General features: G+C 48.5%; 1 protein-coding gene across 2 annotated transcripts; it reads right to left on the bottom strand.

The window, feature by feature from the left end:
* Positions 1–407: 407 nt before the first annotated feature.
* On the bottom strand, positions 408–25,522 carry si:ch1073-396h14.1 (disintegrin and metalloproteinase domain-containing protein 10). Of its 2 annotated transcripts, none has more exons than XM_067229485.1 (15): positions 25,460–25,522; positions 23,919–24,060; positions 23,648–23,766; positions 23,218–23,433; positions 17,645–17,730; positions 16,607–16,729; positions 13,265–13,357; positions 12,830–12,998; positions 7,954–8,117; positions 5,407–5,578; positions 5,127–5,271; positions 4,632–4,815; positions 3,856–3,955; positions 3,213–3,433; positions 408–2,044 (listed from the first exon to the last, which is right to left on the bottom strand). In XM_067229485.1, exons 1-15 carry the CDS (start codon positions 25,509–25,511, stop codon positions 1,805–1,807), a joined length of 2,226 nt encoding a protein of 741 aa, XP_067085586.1. In that variant the 5' UTR covers positions 25,512–25,522; the 3' UTR covers positions 408–1,804. The 2 variants fall into 2 exon arrangements, with proteins under 2 accessions (XP_067085586.1, XP_067085587.1); XM_067229486.1 differs by having other exon boundaries at positions 1,902–2,361.
* Positions 25,523–26,496: the final 974 nt, after the last annotated feature.

Below are 26,496 nucleotides of genomic sequence, written 5' to 3'. Positions count from 1 at the left end.
AAGTAACAAATGTAGTTGTGGCATTTGCGGTAATAACTGATATCAGTCAGTTAACTAAGATCTACTATGTGTTACTACAAAGCTGTTATTAATACTAAGTATTTTCCTGGTACAGTATATTTTCTACCTATCAATAGGTTCTGCTGTATGTAAACCAAATATGTTTCATTTGGTGTCGAGAAGGAAGTTTTGTTTAATTGTGGTTTGTAGGAGGGCACCTAATGCCATTGAAAGAAGTACAACATGACAGCGTACTGTATATCAACAGACTCTGCACTGTGAACTATGGCAGACACTGAGAATTGATAGTTGTTTTGTTCTTCATTGCAGATTCTATTGTTGAAAGCACTTGGTGGGTTAAATACTGAACAAATTATATAGAGATTGGTACTGCGATCATTGTGACTCATTCATTTGTATGAATTTTATTCAGACTTTTAATGAAGTGGAAATGTAATATTTTTGCACTGAAAACAGAGGAAAGGGTTACTTAACCAGTTGCTTACCTGGAGGTCCATATTGTGTACATATCACTCCAGCTATTCATTAATTGGTAGAACAGAAAAATATGTTTTTACCTTATGATGAAAAGTACATATTTCTGTATATACACTTAAATGTAAATATATTTCAGTATACCAAAATAAAAATGAGCAATATTTCTAGGTTGAATGACTGTGTTTTGATGAGTGCTACATGTGGGCATGTCTATTGTTTGTGTTGCAGAAAGCTAGTTCAGTCAGGCCACTCACATAGATTCAACCACTTACTGAAGATCGTTGTATACATTTTTTTACTTTTATGAGGGGTTCTGTCCAAAACGATGAGACTATTTTAATATATTTGAATATTTGAATATTTATTCACAGTAAAAAGGCTACCATGTCATGTTTCCTAACCAAGAAAATAGTAAGAAGAACTCTTGCAAGGTTTATAAAAAAGGGCTTCAGTGTGCCGCACATCCAAACAAACCTAGACTGGTCTCTTTGTCATGTGACAGGAACTGGGTGTTCTCACAGTCATATCTGCATCAAATCATAATTCTTTTCTGATTGCTTACTGTAAGTGACATCATCTTATATTTCTTTGTAGAAAAGTGTGTTTCGTGATTAGCTAAACACTGTGTGTAGTATTTAGCTAATATTGTGAGGCTGAGAATGTGCTTATAGTTGTCCAGATCTGGGCTGCTGTTTTGCTCCTTGAGGGTCAGGTTTAACTGCGTGTTATTTGTAAATGTTGTGTCTAAGCAATCGGAAAAAAACGGTAACATGAACAGCCTGGCTGAGAATACCCACATCTCATAGCCTCTACTTCCTATCCACAGTCTACACGTCGCTACACTAATCGGGCTACACCAAAACCTACATTCAGACGGTTCTTAAGGTGCACCAAACAATGTAGAATCATGAAACCAACATGAGCCTGAGCCTGGACTGGACGCTTCTCCTCCAGGGTCTTCAGACAACCCCTTCTCTCTGAAGTGGTAACCTGGACCATAGTCAAAACTGAAATTAGCCCTCAAGTTCAAATACCTATGACATACCTACGACACTTTAGCGGATATCCTTGGGCTGGATGCAGGGGAGATGGAGGGGAACCCTAACCCTAACCCAACAAGCTTTCGGTGGACAGCTGCCTCTAAATGAGGACACCCTCCACCCACAGGAGGGTCAAAGAAACACACGTGGCAACCCCAGCGCATTTTTCAAAACACGTGCATGGGGTTTCTGTGTGTGTGTCTGTGTGTGTCTATGTATATATATATGTGTGTACGTGTGTGGTTCAGGGGAAAGGGGAGTAGGGCTTAAAGGGTTCCTGAGTGTTGATGTATGGACCGACAATTGACACTGTAAGAGGGTTGTGTTATCGTAAATGCATTTAGCCTGTCAGAAGCACCTGGGTGTGTCAGTCTTCGGACAGGTGTCAGGAGAATGTCCCAGGAACTTCGGAACCTACCGCAGATCAGCACAGTCTTAAAATCAATCCAGCCAATATTCACATTCTGGGGATGTTCACATTTCCAACTTCTCCTGCACAATGAATCCTATTGTTGAGAAAGGAAGGAGTCTATCAGGACACCAACGTTGACCAGATATGAAGTGTGACAGCACACTAACTGATGGCATCTTGTGCAATTTTCTTTGGTTGAATCCCGACCATCGGTGCTGCTGTGAAGCCATCAGTCTTGTCCTCCAATGTGCAAGTGCTCTCATGACCTCATCAAATAGGGAGGTCAGGTCACGGGTGAGGGGTGAGGGGTCAGGGGTCACCCATGTCCAGAGCACGTCCAAACACACAGATGATGATGCCCATCACCCCTGACACCACCAGGATGACCAAGAGGATTGCCCACCAGTATGCCTGCAACACAACCAGCCTTGGGTCAAGCACAATTACCCCACACACAACACAGACTTATGGTGCTCCTGATTCATATATTTAAACACGAAACCAACGGAACTTTCCCAAAAGAAGTTCAATCAAACACCTCAATAGGGCAGAAACTCAGTAGTGTGTTACAGTAGTCCTTAACACTGATAGGGCTTACGCTGACCATTGTTGACATATCAGAGCCTGTTGACGTCATCCCCCCCATTTGAACACATTTCCATCTTGGTGAGAGTATCCCCTTTGCAGCAAAGGTACATCAATAAATCATAAATAGAAAGATTGACTGAGCTGTGTAGGTCAGGTCATGTCCGAGGGACAAACAGACATCTGATCGGGGTGGAGGTCTACATAACTCTGGCTGGAGCATGACCCATGGGGCACCTCCTTACCCCAGTGGGCATTCCCGATTCTCCATGCTCTCCTGCTTAACCGTACCTCAAAGCAAAGTGAGCCGGGGGCACCTGAGGAATAAACCCCTCATGCAGGAAGCTGTGAATGCAGTCCTGAGACACGTGTTGCTATGCTAATGTGTGGCGGGAAAGCAGTCAACACCCTTATGGAGTGAGGCACTCAGGCCTTATTCCATGGCAACATCTAGAATGCTAACTCTAAAACCTTGACTCATGCCCGAGACCAAAGATCCCTAGGCACTTATATCAGCCCTAGACACTACACTCTCAAACCTTCGGAGTCATGGGAATTTAAATCGTCAGACCATTGATCTCTAGACCTCCAGACCTTTAGACCCCTTCGACCGTATATTTGTTTTGATCTCTTGATCGATAAATCGTTTTTTGATCATGTGGCCCCCCCAAACAGACCTTCATCCAGTCCGCCAAGTCCTCGTAGTCGTTCAGGTGGAGGAAGGAGTTCTTCAGACGGGCGATAGGACCATCGGCATCCAGCAGGCGACACAGCTGGAACATGTCACAGAAGCCCTGATTGGACGAGCACGGCGCCCCGGGAACCAGAGCCACCCTCTTGCCCTGGAACTGACGAGACAGGACCGAGGAGATGGTGCTGGCACAGGTCTTTGGCTTTTCTGAGGAAGGAAAAGAATATCTTTGTGTATTCTGACTTTTCCATCTCTGTATCTGTATCTGACAAAGGTGTACATTTTGTAAATCCTCCTTCAGAGTTGAAGAACGACAATGTTTTCATGTTTAAAACGTGGTGCATCCAACAATGGCTCCTGGATTTGTGAGTGTGGGGGATGCTGAAGTTTAGAGAGAACACTACAGGTCAGATCTTTGTCACTGGGGAAACGGCCTCGTTTTTTTTTGCACAGACTACTTAGAGCATGAGGTGAATCTGAACGCAAATTGACACAGTCTGTTTGTCGTCTATCATAAACACATTCCACAGTGGGACAGAGGGATGGAGGAAGGGATGGAAGGATTGAGGAATGGATGGCGGGGGTGGGGATGTGTGTGTGTGTGTGTGTGTGTGGGGGGGGGGCGTTACCGGGTTGCTGGCAACACATGTAGCATTTCTCTTTCATGGAGACTCCCGGACAGTCGCACTGCTCCAGGCCGTGTTTCAGACACAGAGACGCCGCACACGTCTGGGGAGGAGAAGAAGAAGGGAGCGTCGAAACATTGGGAGAGTTGGAGAAGAAGAGACACACAGAGATGGAGTGAGAGAGGGAGAGCGTGTGTGAGGGATGGATGAGAGAGGGGCGAAGAGAAGAGGAGAGAGAGATTAGGCTGGGATGTAGCAACACTGTTATTCATGGTGTGAAGTGAAATGAAGTCAAACAGCAGGACTGAGACATCCAGCTAACTTCTTCCAGATCCTAACTCGTTCTTAGAAAACACTGTTTTGTGTTTATTCATATGATCTGTGGGGGTGTGGTGGGAGAACAGATTTTTGGCTCAGTTCTTGCATTTCAGGAAAACCCTAGGACCCCTAGCATGCCCCCAGGAGAGACATAGATTCAGGCTTTACAGTGAAAATGTTTTCCAGTTGTTTTTGTAGGACTAAATTCCCTATCGGAGAGTCATTCATCATCATAAACACAACTGGAGAAATTCAGTCATGGTCTCGGAGAATATGGGTGCAAGTTGAAAGAAGATATGGCTCCTTCTGACAGGAGCTCAAAGAGCAGGGGTTTAGGAAAGTGAAGGTCTGACCCTCACCCCCAGCATCTTCCCAAGCCTCAGACCTCAACCCCAGCCCCAAAGCCCTAGCCCCCATGGCAACCTCCATGCCCCTACGTCACCTCCACCCTTAGCACTCACCCCGTTCACGCAGACTCGTGTGCCCAGGCTACAGAGGGCCAAGTCGGGCCTGGCCTTGGGCTTGGGGCACATGGCAGAGACACCGGAACACACGCTCTTCTCCTTGCAGTCTGATTCCTCCTCACAGCCCTGCCCAGGGGGCCTGAACACACACTCTGGAGCACAGCACGGGCCCTGGCTGGGACTGACACACACACACACACACACACTTAAATAACAATTCTAGAATGTGCCTCTGGAATGTTGTTTTGAATTGAATACCAATACAGGGGGTAACTGGCTCCTCAACGTCAACCACAGAAATGCTCAGAATCCGATGTGGAAATGTGATCTTGCTAACACCACTTCAATGGTCTTCCCCTACATGCCCTCCATGGTCCTCCAACCATCACCTCCATGGTTCTACCTACTATCAGACACTCTCCTAGGCATGATGAGGAGCACTTTGAGGCCCAGGACTCATTATGTGTTCTCTGCATGTAACAGTTAAGTTACCTGCACACTTTGTTTGGTTTGAGACGACACTGCACCCCGGCCGCCTCCAGGTTGCTGTAGCAGCAGGGGTCTGTGTCATTGTGCCCCACATCGCACTCCTCCCCCTCCTGCACTAGATGGTTCCCACAGATGGGATTGTCACTGACTGTCGAAGGAACACACACACACACACACACAGGTTTAACCTCTAGGTTGCTTTTTGAGATACGGACGGTTCGTATAGACACAGACAGACAGACCGACCGACAGATCTAATGGACAGACAGACAGACAGACTCACCCACAAAGCAATTGTCCTTCTTGAGTTGAAGAATCTTGCTGATGTGTTTGATGCTGCAGGGAGATAACCTGATATTGTTCTCCAACACCTCGTTGGTGGCTTGAGGGAACATGAGGAACCGGCCTTTCCCTCCTGTTGAACCCAGGTTCCCGCAGTTAGAACCCTCGTCATGCTGGGGAACAGACACGGATACAGAACATCTGAATACGCAACACAACATCACATCACAGAAGAACACTCTGACACGCAGAATATGTGATAAAATGACGCGAAAACCAACTTTGTTTCTTTGTTTCTTGTTAAAAAAAGAAATGTGTCGAAAGAGGACATCTTATTTCGCAAGGTTGTTGGCAAAAGTCGACAAATGTTCAGCTACCATGATGCTTTGCAGCTTTTGGGGCAGCAAGGGACTCCTCTTAGTGTATTGCTGACACAGTAAGAAATCATATTTGGCCAACTAGCCCAATGATGTGGCCAACATCAATATTGCCCACGAAACGATCTATAACCGGATTAAAATTGATGCACTTTATACAAAGAACTGGCATTCACTGGATTTGAGTTCATATGTCATCCACTTGTAGTAAGTTCTGCTGAATCAAAGAGTTTATTTCCCCTCTTAACCACAAGTGCATTTACTTTTACTGTTGGATTCAGATAGAGTTTGGTTAACTTTATCAGGGTCATGACAGGCCAAGGGTAAATACTGAGTCGCCTATACCAGAGGATCTGAAAGGAGAGCCACCATGTTCTCACAACACGGAACTGGCAGCAAGGACATGGAGCAGATAGCAGGCCCAACCTAAAGCCATCTCCTGGCCTACACTGAACTACGTCTCTGCTCACCACAAACAAAACAAGACGATTGTACTAATCGTCAGGAGAGAGACACTGGGGAGTTTGTTTGGATTCCGTCGAATCAAATGAAAGGAGCAAGGTCCGAGGGAGTGAGGTGAACCACTTTGAAGCGAGTACGGGGAGGTGGGGAGGGGGATGATAAGCCCTCTCTCCCTCTCTCCCTCTCCCCCTCTCTCCCTCTCCCCCTCTCCCCCTCTCTCCCTCTCTCTCTCTCTCTCTCCCTCTCCCCCTCTCTCCCTCTCTCCCTCTCTCCCTCTCTCCCTCTCTCCTGACTTCCTCCCTCTCTCCCTCTCTCCCTCTCTCCCTCTCCCCCTCTCTCCTGACTTCCTCCCTCTCTCCCTCTCTCCCTCTCTCCTGACTTCCTCCCTCTCCCTTGTATCCTTCTCTTCCCTCTCTCTTTCGGCCTCAGCACACCCTGTGAGAACCGGAGAGTCACTGAGCGTGGCATGGCTTCAGTCTGTCCGTGGCGTCCAATGAGAAGTAGGCTAAAGGTGCAGAGCAACTCTATCCCACAGCCCCCACACCCCCGCCCCCATCACCACCCCCACCCCCACCCCAAACTCCTAAATCACAGGTGGAGCCGTCGGCTGCTGGGATGGCCCCGTTCCCTCTCCTCCCCTCACCCCATCACGCCCCGCCCCTCCTCGGCCCGGTCAGAGGGGGCCGAGCCTGTCCTCCGCAGGCCATGCCAATGTGCCATTTTGTTTACGGTGGAGGGCCGCAGGCTGACATACATCAGCAGAACTAATGTCGCCTAGGGAGCCCCCCCCTCCCCGCGCCTCTCAACCCATGGAGGTGTTAATACCCATGCTGGTGAGGCCTCTTTGGGGTAGGGGTGAGGCATGGGCGGGCGGGGGGGGAGGATGTGGGGGTGGGTGGGGGGGGGTTGTTGGCATTTAAGTCAGTGGGAGAAAGGTCACAGGTGGTCCTGGTGGTGGTTCTGTAGGGGAAAGTGTATGCATGTGCGTATGCGTGTGTGTGACTGTGTGTGTGTGTGTGTAGTATGTGCGTGATGGAAGCTGGTTGCATAAACCGATTGAAGATGGACAGACAACATCTGTAGTGTGGAGACTTAAGTCTCCTTTTATGGCAGCTCATCAAAATAATCTGTGAGAATGGAACTAAATGCTGTCTGTAGTACATGCTCAATATGAACCATGTCTGTGGGAGGCACACGCAGGAAATCGTTCACAATTTGTTCTGGATAAATGCAACATATGTGTGCATTTGTGTGTTCTGCAACCAGGAATGTAAACTAAACCAGATCTGTCAGGGTGCTCAGTCATTGTCAGTAGACTAGGTATTCAGATCAGTCATGATTTACAGTTCTGCCATGAAAACAGTTGAAATTTGTTCGAGTGAACAATTCGGTATTTTAACAATACATTTGAACAATCAAAGTTAGAAGTATGAAGGGGTAGGGATGGATAAGAGGTTAGGGTTAGTGGGTAGGAGGCAAGGAGTGGGAAGGAAGGTACTGGGTAGAAAGGTAGGTTTAGTAGGTAGGAAGGTAGTGGACAGAAGGGTAGGGTTAGTGGGTAGGAGGCTAGTGGGTAGGAGGGTAGTGGGTAGGGTTAGTGGGTAGGAGGGTAGTGGGTAGGGTTAGTGGGTAGGAGGGTAGTGGGTAGGGTTAGTGGGTAGGAGGGTAGTGGGTAGGGTTAGTGGGTAGAGAGGTGGTACTGTACTAACCGGAGCTCCCAAACTGTGACCCAGCTCGTGAGCCAAGGTGAGCTGGACGTGTCCGGCGGGCAGGTGGTAGCCGTAGTTCTGCAACGTGATCAGTCCCGTGTTCAGGCTGCTGTTCAGTCCGTTTCGCATGGTGGTGTGTTGGGAACAAATCCCGCCCCAGTTCCCTGAGGGAGGGGGAGCAGATGGAGGTAAGACTCTTCATGGTTAATCACTGTCATGTGCACATCACTGGACCCCGGACGTTAAATACAGGCCTCTACAGAACAGAGAGATCTGACCTAATGACCAACAGCACCTTGTAAATATTTGTCTAGGTCTGATGGCTGAGCGGTTAGGGAATCGGGCTAGTAATCAGAAGGTTGCCGGTTCGATTCTGGCAGTACAAAATGAAGTTGTGTCCTTGGGCAAGGCGCTTCACCCTACTTGCCTCAGGGGAATGTCCCTGTACTTACTGTAAGTCGCTCTGCATAAGAGCGTCTGCTAAATGTAATGTCTAACCTCTTTTTACTCTGGGTTACATAACAAATTTTGCCCGCCTGCCCGCATTTAGGCCACATACTGTTTTCAAGGGTCTGTGTTGACACCCTTGGGCCCATACAGAATAGGTGTACACACTGGCAAGCATGCAGGTATGACATGCAGCAGGACAGACATGAACACAGACAGACAAGCATAGGCCAGACAGACAGGCAGACTGACAGGTCACCACAGGACTGCCTAGTACACCTTCAGCTGGCCTCCTGCAGCGTGCTGGGTTACGTAAGCCCCCCCCCCCCCCCCCTCCACGCCCCCACAGTGGACCTGTTTGCTGGGAGAGGCTGGAACCAGAAGGGGGCCATCCCATTGGTCAGACTGTGAAGATGAATGGTGGATTACCAGACGACTGGATTGGCGGTGCTGACGTTGAGTCAGGGGTGATGTATGATAGGGGCCTATCAGTGGATCTGTGAGTCAGTGGTGAGTCTGGCTTACCCACACAGTCTTGGTAGAATCTGTTTAGAAGACTGGTAGTAGATTCCCAGGGCAGTAGCGGTAATTAAGGGATGGAGACTGACAGTGGAGATCATGTTTATCGGAAGGAAAGAATGTTCAGAAGTCAGGGGGCTCAGTTAGCTTGTTTGTTCTGCTTCGTTCACAAATGTTGACAACCTCCACGGCCGTCATTATCCTTCCCAGAATCCTCGGCACTGGTATCAACACTACCATCATGATCACCACCACCATCATCGTGATCATGTAACAGATGCTTGCACAATACCTTAGCGGCATTACCCTGTACAAGGTTTTAGGGAAAACAAGTGTTTGTTGTGGGGGAGTAAGGGGGTATTGAGTGACACACCACACACACCCCCTACTGTTCTATTGGTTCAACCTATTGGTTGTTTTCCTTGCAGGCTGTGGGAGGAGGCAAGCCAGGGGAGGGATTGACGTCCTGCCAACTGTCAACCTTAACAAGATAGAGGTTTGGAGCCAAAACATGTCTAATTCCTGCATTGCAGTTCTGTTCAGTTCCATCCAGTCTCTTGCCAGGCTGACGGTCAGTTACTGTGTGTTCACAAAGTGCGACCCTCTCCCGGTATTTCCCTACCACATGATAGAGTTTCTCAGAATCCCGGCTCTTTGAGATTTTCCAAGAGTCCGACTCGCGGAAAGGAAATTAAACAATCCAAAAATCAGGGGGTGGGACTACAACCCAGCCAGCCAGCCAATCAACACCAGGAGATGTGTTCAAGGTAAACAAAGAAAAAATAAATAAACTAGTTCTTCCAGATGACCTCGAAGGGCCCGCCCAGAAGGCCTGTTAGGGGAGCTGGGGTTCCTAGAAAGATCCTGGCTCTGGGGCCAGTTGTGTGGATCCAGTCCAAACTGGGGGCTCTGCCTAAACAGGCCACACCAAACAAAGAGAACCAATGAATGGTTGGTTTTATTGGCCTCCTCAAACACACACGTGCACCAACTTGGACACAGACACAAACATGTGTATGCGCACGCAATAATGTCCACACACAAACAGACAGACATGTGCACACCCATGCACACATCCCTACATGCACGTCAAACACACACTACCAGAAAAACTCCCTAAAGTAATGCTAACACCATAGCAGCCAACAGACACCATACCAGCCAACAAACACCGTAACAACAAACAAACAAACCTTCCCATGCTCTCACCGTAACAAACAAGAGTGGATATTGGGTTCTGATTGGTGCTCTCTTCATAGAGGTTGTCCAGGCAACAGATAGGGGGAGGAGGAGCTTTGTGGTCAGCCATTTATTTACTCAAAGCCGCACTGCCTATCGAACAACAACAACAACACAACAACAACAACAACAACAACAACAACTGTGTTTTCCGAGGTGTGGACGTCAGAGAGGCTGACCGTTGCCAACAAGAGTAGGCTACATGGGGCAATTCTCTCTTGGATGTTTTGGCTTGGGCCAGGGCTAGGGTCCATATTAGCTGTTTTTCTGTTGAGCTCAGAGTTGTTTTGGTCCTGGTGACTGGCTGCGGAGCCAGAGATGATTGGTACAGTTCCAGACAGCAACCTGCTAGCTTTATCTCCAAGAATACCAATCCAGTGGGTTCATTGTCAGCAGAGGGACAGTGTGTGTGTGTGTGTGTGTGTGGGGGGGGGGGGGGTGGATGGGTGTAACAATGGTGAATGTGCAAAAGTGTGTCGGTTTGTGAATCTGTTTGAATTTGTTTCAATATATCCTTGTGGAGGTACAGCATGTAATATGTAGCAATAATTCCAGGAATATGTGTGTAGGTGTGTCTGTGGCTTGGCTATTTCAAGAACCAGGCATTGTATGAAGTTGAAATGTGGCAGGTGTGTGGCTCACGCCCAAAGGACATGCAGTGTTGACTGTGTGTAACAAATCAATTGACATTTATAAAAGCAACAAATAAAATGTCATATGTAGACAGGTTTGCCGCCTGGCTCTCTGCCCGGCACTGCAACAACACAGCAACAAGACTCAGAAGCTAGCTACAGCAGACAGAACAGACTTCACAAGAAACAAACTGGAACTCCTTTCTTTTCTCACGTCGCCATGGGCGAAGGGTCAATTGATAGCTTTCCTGTCATATAAAGAAGCCCCACCCAAGAGGTTGACCAGTTACAGTCGGAAACATATACCAAAAACACTGTGCCAGTGTAATCTAATTCTGAGACTTCTGTTTAAAGTGCTGCGCACTTCTACTCCGAGAGCACTCTGCTGTGGCTTCATCAATCTGATTGCTTCCTCTGCACTCCCGTTTAGGAATGTGGTGAAAGGCAGGGTGGAAGGCCTGTACCCCTCCCCCACTCCACTGACAGAGAGAAATATAGAAAAAGAAAGAGGAATACAGCAGCAGAGAGAGAGAGAGAGAGAGAGAGAGAGAGAGAGAGAGAGGGGGGGGGGGGGAGAGAAATACAGATACAGGTAGGGGAAAAAGATGGCCAGAAAGAAAAAATACAGAGAAACTGAGAGAACAGAGAATGAAAGAGAACGAGAGAGAACAGACAGACACAGAGAGAGGGAGACAAAGAAAGAGAGAGAGAACAGACAGACACAGAGAGAGGGAGACAAAGAAAGAGAGAGAGAAAGACAGAGAGAACGAGAGAGATAGAGAGAGAGAGACACGAGATCACAGGAGAGGAAAGGATGAGAAAGGAGGTGGAGTGAGCGATGGGTCCACCATCAAGGTTGACTGGGTCCACCACCCGGGTCTTTGAGTTTAGCACCATGCTAAACTCACCATGTCACTGGGTTCAGGCTACCTCCTCTCACTATCCTGGCCACAGTCCGGATTATGGGGGTGTGCGTGCTATGGTTTAAACCATGTTATCATATAGCCTGTGTCCCTATGACTTTCTGTCTGTCTCGGTGAGGTCGAACCCCAATTGAGAGCTAACGTTTAGGTCTTTTCATATTGTAAGCCATGTCACATGGTCTTTGAGTTGTTCAAAGTCACAGCAATGTTACGGATGTTAAGGGTCCGCTTTGTGCCAATGTCTTCTCTGTTTGTCCGTGTGCATGTGTATGAGTGTGTGTGTGTGTGTGTAACACTGTGTGTGTCTGCGCTCCTGTGTCCTCACCATAGTTAACACGCTTAGGAATGCGGTCCGCCTCTATAGGTTTCTGAAGACGTCTGGGGGGGGGGGGGGTCCATGGTTCAACGCTTTGTGGTCACATGTCACCATCACAGTCCTCTCCCACGCCCCCCTGAACAGCCAATCGCAGGCCCCTCAGCTGACAGGGATGGAAACGCCCAGGAAACAACGCCCACTGCGGGAACCCCCCCCCCCCCCTCACCCCACCCCCATCCCGCTTCCCACCACCTGCCTCCCCCATCACCCCTCCCCCAAACTCCACAACAACCGAATCACCACAGAGAACCCTTTGTCACCAAGAGCACTGAGAAGCACGGTGACATACTGAAATGTCCCTCTGGCTGCTCGTCTGGGGACAAAGTAAATGTTCCTCGGGTTTAACCGAGACACTGTAGCTCTTCTGCGGCGTTCCAGCCAGGATCGTCTCAACAACAGAGAGAGGTCGCTTCCACAACTAGGTCAAAAAAAACAATTTGGCACTCTGTCTTCTTGGAAAATCAAACTGCCAAAATAAATATCATCGTATTATGGGTGTTTGTTTTGTTGCTGAAGGTATGTTTGAACTTTTGTCCCAGAATAGAACAAACAAGTCTAGATCCGGACAATGATCCTAGATAATGTGTGTTGCCAGGTTGGTTTCAGAAGCTCTACATGCAGAGCAGCACTGAGGACGCCTGGTGGATGAACATCCAGACACACAGGGCCTCAGCAATGTTAATGACAGATCCAGGATGTGTGTGTGTCCCACGCCTCTCTCCCCAGCCCTGGTGTCTCACCTGCCTTGCCCTCCCAGGCCAGTCCCAGAACCCCACTGTAGTCCCTGTTGGTGAGCAGGTAGGACAGGCAGTAGTTCCCCCAGTTCCGATCCGAGTACAGACTCAGAAGTTTCTCCGGGCCCAGGAAGAGCTTGTGCAGGGGGTTGGTGTCATCTTCCTCCTTGTCCACCTGAGGGAACACACACAGAGACCACCACGTCACCACACGGCAGCCCCCGTCCCAGACGTGACCCTTCCAGACACATCCAGCCTCTGCTGACATCAGCTGTTACATTTTTCTATATGTATCCAAGGCACTAACGCCCCCCCCTCCTTCTCAGGGAGACATATTGAGATGACGGCTCATTGAAACGGGTGCGTCTGCAAGGATAAAGGTGGTATTATCAGAAATCAGAAATGAATTTGATACTGAGGGGCTGTTCCAGGAGTTCTTACTCTGAGGGATTTCACTTTGAAGTTGATCAGCTCGATCTTGTCAAACTCCACCTTGTCGTAGATGTCGTTCACCGCTTGGATGTAGGTGGCAATCTGTACAAGGACACACACAGATCAGTTTGACTATTAAATGTAATATTAATGAAATAAAAATATATCATCACACTAAAACGAGATCATTCATCGGTAGAAAGTGTATTTTTATTTTTTTCACATCCCCAATGTTGTTATTGTGGCATCAGTGTAATCTCCAACAAGGTTGTTTCATCCAGGCATACTTAAAGTTTGTGTGGCGGGGTGGGGACTCAGTGCCTTGGGCACGTGCATACCAGTCACATGCTCAGAACAAATAAAATTTTATTTTATATGTCAGTGCCCCCCCCCCCCCCTCAAGGACAGTAGATATACGTCTGACATGGGTGACTGCCCAGCAGGAGGGGAGAGGTCATCGTAGGCCGACAACAGCACATGCCACACCTGCATCATCAGTGTTTATTTAAAAATAAAGGATCTGGCCGGACACCAGAGTATGTACTTAGAACATCTACGCAGAATGGAAATCATTCTGAGGATGTGGAAGTGGAGGAACATGTTCTGCTGCACCAGGTCAGACAGGTTGGGTCAGGTGGGGGGGTGGTCTGATGGGGTGAAGTAGGAACAGGACTGGACAGAAAAGGACCTGGTTGAACAAAAAGCTCTTTGAATAGTAGATAAAGACTTAAAGAGGATACAGATGTCAATAAAAGTGACGTTCATGGAGTGGGGAAACAGTGTCCGTCTGGAAGACAGCCACACCTGCCACAACAGCACCTACCCTCAGACATCATTGTACTATTAAGCAATGTTACATTTAAAAATAAAGATGAGGATCGGACACAACAAGGGCTGGACATTTCCTATGGTCACAATCAAACAATCCCTCTGTAGAGTGTCACAACATCGTCACTTTCCTCATGGGGATGTGAGATACCTTTGTCCCACTACCACATCTGATCTGAACCCTCACCAAATGTGTCATTGTTCAATCCTGGTCTGTTTCCACATAATCAGACACTTAAATCCTTATCAAGCAGGCAGGCAGGCAGACAGACAGACAGACAGACAGACAGACAGACAGACAGACAGACAGACAGACAGACAGACAGGAAGGAAGGAAGGAGTAGAAACCTCTGAGACCTCTGTCCTCGAGAAGACATGCCTTGGCCTGTATCTTGTTCTAAAACGTTGTTCCCTCCAATGTCCTTTACTCTGAGAGCACATAGCCAACACCCTTTGGCCCAGCGTAGGAAGTCCTAATGCTTTGTCTTATTTCAGAATGTCCTGAAAAAGGGAACAACTTTGTGGAGTGAATTGGAGCAGAGGCAAGGACACTGCTACACAATGTTCACATCAGCCACCTCGGCAGTGGCAATCTTGGCAGCCTTTGTTGATGCTATAATCACTTTGGACATGGCCTGGTTGTGACAGTGTCAGGGTTGGGGCAGCGCTCCAGTTAGTACAAAGCAGAAGCCTGTTGGAGAGGAGGAAGGAGATGGTAACCATGCTGCCTGAGCCTTTTCAGGCTCCAGGCTCCAGGCCCCAGGCCCCAGGCCCCAGGCCGCAGGCCCCAGGCCCCAGGCCGCAGGCCCCAGGCCCCAGGCCGCAGGCTCCAGGCCCCAGGCTCCAGGCCCCAGGCTCCAGGCCCAAGACCCCAGGCTCCAGGCCCCAGGCTCCAGGCCCCAGGCCCCAGGCCCCAGGCCGCAGGCCCCAGGCCGCAGGCCCCAGGCTCCAGGCCCCAGGCCCCAGGCCGCAGGCCCCAGGCCCCAGGCCGCAGGCCCCAGGCCCCAGGCCCCAGGCCCCAGGCCCCAGGCCCCAGGCCCCAGGCCCCAGGCTCCAGGCCCAAGACCCCAGGCTCCAGGACCTCAAGACGTTTGGGTTCTCTGGGGGCCTACTGTCCCTCACAGCTCAACAAGGATATACCCATGGACATGTGTGGAAGTGAAGTAGCTCTGATGACTGGCACTCTTGGCAAACAGCTTTGGCTGTCCCCCATAATGTAACTGTATGCCCTGCAAGTGGTACCGTGCTTTTCTTAATCTTACCCTAATCCATGCCATGACAGCTGTGTGGTTCTGAGGGGGTTTTCCTTTGAGGTAGGATGGATGGGACAGGGTGGTTTGGGATGGAGTTCTGCAATTCATGACATTTTGCAAGGACTTTGGTGTTTTTGACTGAACGTGTCTAACCACAATGCAAACCTCAATGCAAACAATGCACATTTTTAGCCCAAGTTAAAAAGATGGATTTCAATAAAATGTATTTATTTCATTGAAGCATTCTCCATCATGTGACTTATCTAACTAGTTGCAATTCCTCTGCATTTCTAGTAACATGGTTTCACTGCCCCTGAGTTATGTCATGCATGGAACATTCCATGGTGATGTTTTTCGTTTGCGGTTCAGTGACCTCTGTAAATGGGATTTTCTGGTACATTTTGGAAGGAAAGCTAAACTTTTCATCTTCTGTTGTTGGCTAGCTTTCCTAGCCCAGATATTGCCGCACAACAAAAAAAATCAAGATTGCCTATCAGCATGTGGGAATGTTGCCTGTCCATTACATGACTTCTAACTATCAAAATCGCTGAATCACTCACATTTACAACGCTTTAGCAGTGCACTCACTAAACCACTCAGTGTCGACCGAGGTTCAAAAATCTTTGACTTGGGGGTGTCTCCCCAACAAACAGCAACAGCGTCAGAAACCCAATGTATTTTTCACACAACTTTGCCACAAATTTGCGAAGAAACGGAACAGTTAAGATGGAGGAGAGAAACATTGGGTATATGCGAGTCCATAAAGGTTCACAGTGGCAAGCTGTTTTAACACTCAGCACTCAATATGCCCAGTGTTACCTTGTGTGATCTATGCAAACGACCGATGAAAGAATTTGACTTGGACAACGGACCACCTGGTGGGAAAGAGTGTCCCCAAACACAGGGTTGGTGAACTGTTGTCCAGATGTCACCCCCGGACATCTCCGGATCAGAACACCTTATCCTAGATCAGCATCGGTAAACAGAGGAGGGTACTATGGCCGTAGGCAAGTCCTGAGGTCTTATCTCTGACACACCGAAGTTACGTAACAGACGTGACGGTGTCGTACAATATACCAGGTTTTCAAGGAAACCGCCTGTTGAAACAGTAGCGTGTTGAGATCTACCTGAGTCGATACATTCTATGAACAAGGAAAATATTTTCGATCCTCCCAGTGTTACTTTAAGACAAGTGATGCAAGCTATGTTGCCTCTTGGCCTATCGAAATGAACCCTAGCACGTTCCCCTCTTTGTCGACCAATCAGTCACCTGAGCCACTACGGCATCAACGCTGCGAAACTTCTTGTAGTACAAGTGGTCGGCATGGAAATGAAGAAGACAGCTGGTTTTGGATTGGTCCACCTCTCTCCGGGACCTGGACGATGGCGCCCCCTGTGAAGGTCACAGAAACAACACTTGCAACAGTTACTAGACGACCAGGACTCATCTAAGAACTCATTCTAAGAAATAACATAAATAATTGAATTAAGTCATCCACAGGTCGATTATCAAGCTGTGTTTGATATTTATAAGATATGCTAATAGCTGCAAAAATGTGGGGAGAACCAAAAATTGAAAAACCACCATTCTTTACAGACCTAATCATTGTGTGTCACTCTGACACACCCACACACACGAACACACCCACTAAGAGAGGTGCCCTTGGGGATGGTCCCTAGAGAGACGGGGTATGGGATGGATATGTCTTCATACATCTGTTTCGACCATCATTATGGAAGCACACACATTAGAAACCCCCGAAGTGAGGTGTGAGCAGCGGGAATGCAGCCTTTGACAGAGAAACACCTTTCTATAGTGGTCCCAGATTAAACATGCTTGTGAGACAATGGGTTGGGTATTCATAGCAAAGGGGAACATATTGTATGTTGTTCTGGCACGTAAACTAGACCTGCTGTTTTCCTAATTAAATAAAGTTACTATACAAACCAGCTGAAACAAGACCATGCCAGACCATGTTTGCCCCATGAATGCGTCAAAAGCTTTTTTTAAGATTAGGGTTTTTGTGCCCACGAGAAATGTTTTGAGTAACAAGGGTCCGTGGATGCTGTGTGTCCTTTTGACAAACCAGAATCATGTGTTTTGTTTAGTCTGGAGTATTTGCTTCACTTCTTTACGGTATGTGTGTGTGTGCACGTGTGTCAGTGGGAGGGAATGTGTGTGCGATTGTGTGAGAACAGGTGTGTGCGCATGTATGTGAGTGTGAGAATGTGTGTGTGTGTGTGTGTGTGAGTGTGCGCACGTGCGCGCATGTGTGTAGCACATGAGGGGGTGTCTGGCCTGTCCTACCTGGTCTGGTTGTAGGTTCTGAGAAAAGTAATGGACAAGATCCGAACCACAGAATCCATCATGGCTGCTTCTTACAGCTGACACATCTGGAGATTACACACACACACAGTCTAAGTCTATACAAACCACCAATTTCTAATATGGAAACAACACTGGTTTAAAAGAAACATTTAGTACTCCACATTCATTTTGAAATCAGCTCTTTTGTGTGTGCCAGTGGCCTTTCCTGCGCTCAGCGCACTGTGACCTAGAAGGATGTGGAAGTCTCATTGGTTGTATAATACACCATGTGTGTGTGTGTGTGTGTGTCTGTACCCACTGGACAGGTAAACAATGGTGGACCATTAGTCCCTTGTTGTTTGTGGAGGAAAGGAAGAGTGTGTGCATTTGTATCTGTTTGGCCGGATGGGGGACAGGGGTGATGTTTGCGTGTTATGTGTTTGTGTTCTTGTTGGCGTGTTTGTGCTGGATGAGTAGGTCTGTTTACCTCACACACTATTGACGGCGTGCCATCTTTGGCGGAAGGTAGGGACTACATCCTGTTTGTGTTTGTTTGTGGTGTTGTAACAGTGTGTAGGCCCACATTAGAGTATTTGCAAAGTTGATGTTGGTTAGTCCAACTGAGGGGCAGAGATCATGACAAAGGTTTCCAATTCTGGGTTCAAGATGTGGAAAATCCCTAGGTTTGGAGTTGTTCCATTGTCTCCAAAGATCTCATCAGGAAATCACTTAAAGGTTAACTTCTGGGGGCCCAGATTAAGATGAAATAGCTAACCCTAACCTGTAGAATACTTCATATCTCTGTCCCATGTCACAGCAAGCTGTGTTTCAGTTCCTTATTGCTGCCATTAGTTCAAAAGGCTCAAGACCAGGTTCCCTTCTTCGCAGTCGCAGTAAAAGACCAAGGTCATTAGACACACACACATTTACATACACACACACACACACTTATACACACAGACACTCACACACAGACACGTTCGTGATGTTGAAACGATGGAGTAACAAGTGTCAGAGGAGACATTCTGTCGCACGGATCGGCTTGTGGACTGTGGTGTGCTATTTGGGTCTGTGCAGTCAGTGCTTCTTGAGGCAGCTAAGAGGACTATGCAGCTCCCTGTTCTGCAACAGCTTCCGTAGAGACCATGGAGTTCATGGCTTGAACTTTGTACTGTCTATAAAGAATGCGCGCAGTGTGGCCACTGGCCGGTGAGACTCGCTTCTGAAATGGCCATTACTGCCAGCAGAACCAACATTTCACAGACTGCGACAAAAGGAATTTATTCTAGACAAAACCAACCAACATTGGATGTATTTTGATTGAAAAAACATCAGATCTCCAAAAAGAAAGAAACAGATATCAAAACTGATATGGATTGCCTCCCCCATCGTGTGTTAATGGTCTAACCAAAATTCAATAGACGCACATTAGGCTTGTTCTCGGAAATAATGTGGATGAACAATATTTACACACCAAGAAACCTCCCTGCTTGTGGCTCTGAACTCGTCTATTTGTGTCCTCAAGTGCACTGAGCATGCACACCCTCCCCCAACCCCATCACCCCATCACCCCAACCCCCCCCAATCCCCCCCCCCCCCCCCACACACACACACGCCCCTCAAATAACCAGGTAAATCCTCAAACCAGAATCAAAGATTTTCTGTGGGATTATTCACTATAAAATCCCCCTATGCTGCACACAATACAAGATCTGGCTTAGCCTAAAAGTGTTAAGCAAAACTTTGCAGAAAGGCCTTAATTAATGTCCAGTCCATAAAATGTTTTTCTAAAACCCACAAAGGCATCTTGTGACATAATCTGATTCCATGTAATTGCCCGACATTAATCAGAGCACAGCAAAACCAGGGCGTCTTTCTGACCCAAATACACAGTACAAGAAAGAGTTGCCAGTTGACAGAGTGCAGAGTGCTACAGAGAAAGTGAGAGAGTGAGAGAGAAAAAGAGAAAGGGAGGGCGAGAGAGATATAGCGAGAATGTAAAGAGAACGTAATGGGGGTGGGGAGGGGGGTGGGAGGGGGGAGGAGGGACTGGATGTTGGCCATTCTGGCCCATCTGGATGAGCTCACTCCATTTCTGACAAACGCACGACACGGTCACACCATACGCCGGGGAAGCAGAGAGCCAATGAGAGGCAGGGGCTCGCTCCTATAGATGGACGGGGTGTGGCCAGAGGGTTAGGGATGTAACCACCGGGCGTTGACCCATTGACGGAATTATTTCCAGACCTCTCCCTCCTTCCCTCCCTCTCTACTTCCCTCCTTTCCCCTATACTCCCTGCTCTCCCTCCGTGTGTTTCAGAGCTCTGCCTTGAACCGGGTCTACATGACAGAGGTGAGCACATGCTGGAGAGGTTTGCGGGTCGCTCAGCCAGAGTTGTGTCTACAAGCCTTCCCTGCCAAACTGTATCACCGAACTGGGCCTGGCTTGCTGTAGTCATGCCCAGGCCAACCCACAGCTGTCATGTTTTTCAATAGAAACACTTTAACTGAGTCTCATTGGAGGGTTTCCTGGAGTTACAATGATCTGGCTGAGACTACCCTCTCACAGACCACCTTGGTCCCCACCAGACCAGTAAACTGTATGGATTTAGCTTCCCTTACTGGAAGAAGATTTAAAACCACTTTCCTCTAAACCACCCTCACCCCCACAACACAATACATTCCCACCAGACCGTGATGCCCTTCAAGAGCTGCTAGACAGTTATAATATTTGGCCTTACCTCAATATGTGATTCTTTGAGTTGTTTTAGGGTTGAAACCTATTCCGCCCTAATCCTGGCTTTCACGGTGATACAGGGCAATGTGTGGAGAAAGGCTGGCAAGGATCGACAACAATGTGAGCACATCAAACTAAAGAATTAATTAGTAAAGAGCTGATGCCTCACATCTGGAAAGTGTAGGTTTTTTGCAGGTGTTTCCACTCATTTACAGGCAATCAGAAAAAATGGCAGCCATTCTTAACAGGCCTACTTACAAGACTGTCAAGCGCCACATACATGGTTTATTGGTCACCAATAAAAAAGGTATTGTGTAACTCAAACCACATGGGTTGAATATTTAGAGAGCTGTGACAATGCGGGCTGACTTTTCACCCATACTAATGTCCTACATGTTATGATAACATGGAGGTTTAGGACATGAGGCGGTGCGTGTGTATTTCTAAGGGTGAAATCTCTGTGGTGGCACACTGGGCAGGAAGCAGAAACAGCATGCGTGCGTGTGTGTGCGTGAGAGAGTGTGTGTGTGTCTGCGGCAGGGAAGCATGTGAACTGCCCTATAGTTACCTTTATCTCACATGGGCTATATGGTGTTACTTCAAAAGAGAGGTCATGTGACCATGGGTAACTACAGGGACACTGACACACACACACAGACACACACAGACAGACTATGCTCACTCTGGTATTGTGAAACCGGAGCGTCTGTTTTTCTTCTTTCAGCGTAGCACAGCATGGTCACCTTTCAGTGAAGCCAAAATGTTCTGCTCCTCAACCCGGGACAGACACAAACACAGCAGTGGGTCATCTGACCGGAGAACTGTAGAAGAAGACTATCAGGTGGAGATGTTGTGCACATGAGGATGAACCTTTGCTTGTGGGATGCATTGCTAAACCGAACGAGGTTTCACTATGAAACTGTGGATTAGTTCAACTGCAGATTGATACCTGTGTTCCAAGCCAAAGCTGTCGCTTGGGTTGGTTTGGCAGAATGTGTGCGGGAAAAACGTTAAACCAAAGAAGGACATGTTTATTCATTCCTAACCACTAGTTCATCAGACTCTCACCCCTACTTTATTATTTCCTTAATCCTTATGCCCATCCAAATTAAATTGCCCAACGTTACAGTGTCATCTTCATCTATTTGACTTGAAGAAGCTTGATGTTATTATCTCTGGATAAGGACATCTGCCAAACTCTTGAATCTGAGACGGTGTGTATACACTATGGAGGGTTGGACCTCCAGGTGCAAAGAGAGAAAGAGAGAGAGAGAGAGAGAGAGAGAGAGAGAAGATGAGTTGAACAAAAGAGAGGGATACCCACAGATCACACCAGTACTGGTGAGCTGTCTTACACGACAGCGGAAGTTGTAGTTGTGAGTTGCAGGGAAACTCTTAGATCTGGGAAGCGTTGTGAAGAGATGATGGGCCTGCACTGGTTCTGACCTCATGCACGGTAACACAACCCTCCTCCTACTGTTTGTTTCACATGACCTTCCAGTGAAAACAAAAACAAGCCAAAAAAAACAAAAGCCAGAAAGGGAATTCCAATGATCATCCCGGATTCAAAAGTCGTAAAAGCACACGTGACCGTTATGATAGGACAGTCTGTCTCTGAATAATTACACAACCTCAGGACCTCAGACTACAACCACAGGAAGTGGAAATAAATAGACCAGAACAACGGGCAGTACATCTATAAATGGACCCATTAACTCAGGTTCTGGTGGATAGATTTCACTGATTGTTCATGGCTTTATCAAGACATAAGACACCAAACGTTTTCAGAGGGAGAAATCGCACGGCACACATCTGAAAAGCGTGAACGAACCTCATAAAGTACAGTTGTGGAAAGGTTGTTTTAAGGGAGAATGATAGAGCGAGAAAGAGTAAGAGAGAGAGAGAAAGAGAGAGAGAGAGGGAGAAAGTTGCTTAGGAAGGGAGGGGGTGTGTCTTGGCTCGCCTTGCACATTATTCTTCCAGCAAACTGCTTTCCGGGAACTTCTTTTAAAGCCGAAACACACACAGGCGGACACACAAACACACACACTCACGCACAGACCAATTTCAAACAGGATGACGGCTCCAATGAATGCCACCTGGTCAGGTCTCCGGAGCCGGCCTGACAGGCGATCTTGCAGGCCTCCTGCATCGGGTCCTAAGGAGTTGCTGTGGGAACCAACTAAAATGTGCTCCGAACCTGATCCCGTGACACTGGTCTTCCTCCCTTCTCCTTCTCCTGTACCTGCACCCCCTCTCCCCTCCTCCCTTCCTTCCTGCCGCTCTCCTCTCCTGTTCTCCCGCCTCTCTGCCTCCTTTCCTCCTCTTGCTGCTACGCTCCCCTCTTCTAGACCCCCTTACTCCTCTCGATCTCTATCATACTCCTCCACCTCCTACTCCTCCCTTTCCCGTCCTCCTCCCCCCTCCTCTCCTCCTCCCCCCCCTCCCCTCCTCCTCTTCTCCCGGTCGAGCACAACATCTCAGGTTTGTCTTTTCTTTGGCTGGAGCTCAAAGCCCCAGTCCTCGTACCCCCCGCGCGCGCACACACACACACACAGATCTGTAACCAGACCCGGCTGTGAGGCTTTAACCCCTTCAGCTCTGTTGAGCTGAGGTTGAGACCGGGTGGTCGACCCAGAGCCACTCACACTGTTGCCTCGGAGACTGCCACACCCTCAATACCCCACGCCGCGTTCAAGATTAATGAATGAATTCTAAATGAACAAATGCCCATCCTTGAGAACAAATTGAACAAATGCCCATCCCAGCATCCAGTTTGACAGAAAATACAAGTCTTTCCTCTGTTCTATTTATTTTTAGGAAGTGTGTCTCTCACCCAGATCATCGATGTGGTAGATGATAGAATGGTTCAGTCGGGGTTGGTTGGCGAGGGGCTGGTCTAAGTGGGGTTGGTTGGTGTGGGGCTGGTCCAGGGGGGGCTGGCCGGTGTATCTCTCAGCAGGCTCCACGTGGTAGGTCCCTCCAGCCGTGTGGATGAAGCCTTCAAACTGGCCCTGCAGCACGGAGCCTCTGCACGAGGAGCCCCTCTCATCTGGAAACACAGAGGGGGCATCATGGGGGAAGGACGGAAGGATTCATGGATGGCTGCATGCTCTAGAAGGATGGCTAGATAGATGCATGGACGGCTGGATGGATGAAAGACTTGACGGATCACTGGACAGCGGGGTGGGTGGGTGGATGAATGGTGGACAAACAGACAAACCGACAGACAAACAGGGAGAAGGTCATCTCGCGACCATGCACACCTTCCAGATGTCCTGAGTAGACGTGAGACAGGTCAGCCGAGGTCGGCCCGCTCTCCGACTCCACGGCGAAGCCCTCCGAGAACGCCCCGGTGTCCCTCCTCAGACGCAGACGGAACACCCTGAGGAGAGGCGACGTCACACACCGGGTGCGCTTCATTCGACTGACTAGCTGTGCTTCGGGGCGTCATCGGTGTGTAAGCGTGCCGGCTTAAAATGACAGGCAATCTCTCAGCAAGTGTTTAAAGACTCACGCAAGGACACACACACACACCTGTTGAAGGCTGGGAAGTCGAGCTGCAGGGTCTGGTGCCGTGTCTCCCGCCTGACTCGCTGGTGTTTCCGGTGGACCTCCTCTCTGTCGTAGGACAGGCCCTCGTAACGCCTGAGAAACGGGCTGAGGCCTGACACTGCCCCTAGTGGTGGACCAAGGGAATCCTCAGGGAACAGTCATAACTCCAAATCGTAATCAGAAGTGAGAGTTCTTGGTTTATTGTAATACATACTATCATCTCTTTTTATGTACAAACATTTGGGAAAAGAGTGTAAACAAGATTGGGATGGTATCCTCCCAACCTACGGGTCCAGACTCTTGTTTGCTTAGTATTAATCGAGTTCAGCACCATCCAGGGCTCTAATGAGTACTTGTGAAATGCTTGGCTGGCCTTCATATCACTTGAATGGATAACAGATGACTGCAATTTGCCATGTGTGTTCACCGTGTGTGATGAACCAGCAAGATGGCTGCAAGGGTCGCCTGAGGACAAGACTACCACACACGATAACTTGACTAGGCTTATCCCGTGGAGGTCACCGCTGCTGTTTATAGATAACATTGCTGGTTTCACTTCCTCTGGGTAATCGCAAATAGTCAAACGGAACACCGCATCACAGACGCAGAAACGCCCCCTTCCCCAAACGCACATGAGCAATCTCTGCCTCAGCCGACACCGATGTCGTTTGCAATCTCGTTGTGTGATTGGAGAGATCCTGAAGTGGCTTTGTCGACCGTGTTCATAGGATATGTCCATGTGGTGGTCCAAGCATACCGGAGGGCAGGTTTAGACAGATCTACTATCCGTTTGACAGGTCCCAGCTGGGCTGACAGGAGAGGGAAGGGAGAAATAGGGGAGGAGGGGGAGGTGGTGAGAGTCGGGGCGGGGATGGGGGCGGGGCCAAGAGGGGGCAAGGGCTTGGGAGGGAAGGGGGAGGAAAGACAGAGAGGAAGATGGGAGGAGGGGGTAGGAGATGTTGGGGGAATGGGTGAAGGGTGGGAGGAGAAGAGGGGAGGAGGGGGTAGGAGATGTTGGGGGAATGGGTGAAGGGTGGGAGGAGAAGAGGGGAGGAGGGGGAGTAGCAAAGGGGGAAAGAGCGGGTGGTAGGGTAGAGGAGAAGAGGGGGAGGAGTCTAGCAGAGGCCGAAGAGGGCAGAGGAAAAGGAGAGGGAAGGGAAGCCACCTGAAAGGACAGCGACAGCCCCAGAGATCCCCGACCATCACATCCCATCCCGTCAACACCCCCCTGCCCACCAGCCACGGGCCACATCTCACATCTCCAACACACGTCCAAAACAACATCAGAGCCCCCCTGCTCAACACCGGTCTCCTGTCCATCACAACCCCAGCACATCGCCGGCATGACGATCCCATCGTCACACTCCCACATAGCTCAACAGTCACATTTTCAACACAGCATGAACCCTAACTCAGACCCCAACACTGGCTTGGCAGTTAAACCCCAACCCCAACACTGGCAACCCCAACCCCAACGCTAGCGGTGTCCAATGTCAGATGGCGTAAAGGTAAAGTGTATCTACCTGCATGGAAGAAGACCAGCAAACACAACAAGCGGCACGGGAGAAGCGACATGATGGTCTCTCCCTCTCTCTCTACCCCTCTCTCTACCCCTCTCTCTCTCCCTCTCTCTCTACCCCTCTCTCTACCCCTCTCTCTCTCTCTCCCTCTCTCTCTACCCCTCTCTCTCTCTCTCTCTCTCTCTCTCTCTCTTCCTCTACCTGTTTCTCAGTGGAATGTGACTTGTTCATGCAGCTCATGCCTGGGCTGAGCCCACTCAAGCCAAGGCAGTTTCAGACCTGTTTAGTAGTCATACTAAAGACAGCCGGGAGGTTCCAACAATGGATTTAGAATTCATTTGTGAAGAGATTTAGGTGAATTACGAACAATGACTTAACAACTGTAATTTGACAGGAGATTGCTGTGAATTAGGCACACTGACTAAACACCTGGATTCCGTCTAGAGCTTGATGTGAACTATTACTCAATAAATGACATTGAATGTCAGAAACAGAAACAACAGAAATGTTAACATCTCAGCTGTGGGTGACGCATCTGCTAAAATAGGCTCCCACGCTATCTGGCTTTGGACATCACTCACGATTATTCATGTTACCCTCTAAGTGACCCACAAAGAATGGGAAGTTACACAAAGCTTGGTGTTTAAAATGGACAGGAAGGGTTAGGGTTAGCTAACCCTAATATACAGATGTTTATTTATACACATACAAACATTCATACACACATAACTTACACACACAGATACACAACCCCCCCAAGCTATGGGATACATTACAGACTTTGATACAATGACACACAAATCTTATTAATCAATTTATGGACAGGTTTAAATCTGGCGTTTGTGCTACTTTAACTACGGAGCTAACGTGGAGAAAATACGTTGGGTGTGTGCACGTGTGTTTGTGTGTGCAAGAGTCTGTGTGTGTGCACGTGTGTTTGTGTGTGCAAGAGTCTGTGTGTGTGCAAGAGTGTGTGTGCGTGTGCAAGAGTCTGTGTGTGTGCAAGAGTGTGTGTGTGTATGCATCCATGCGACCCAGTG

The sequence above is a fragment of the Osmerus mordax genome, chromosome 26 (genome assembly GCF_038355195.1).
Source record: "Osmerus mordax isolate fOsmMor3 chromosome 26, fOsmMor3.pri, whole genome shotgun sequence".
Classification (NCBI taxonomy): Eukaryota; Metazoa; Chordata; class Actinopteri; order Osmeriformes; family Osmeridae; genus Osmerus; species Osmerus mordax.
This window is presented reverse-complemented; position numbering and strand designations above follow the sequence as displayed.

Bases quoted from the DNA above. Each gene is read 5' to 3' on its own strand.
- si:ch1073-396h14.1 (XM_067229485.1), bottom strand. From the start codon at position 25,511: ATGTCGCTTCTCCCGTGCCGCTTGTTGTGTTTGCTGGTCTTCTTCCAT. The intron at 12,999-13,264 runs GTAAGAACTCCT...GTGTTCCCTCAG, and splicing joins TCAAAGTGAAATCCCTCAGA to GTGGACAAGGAGGAAGATGA. The intron at 5,272-5,406 runs GTGAGTCTGTCT...TTCCTTCGACAG, and splicing joins GAAGGACAATTGCTTTGTGG to TCAGTGACAATCCCATCTGT.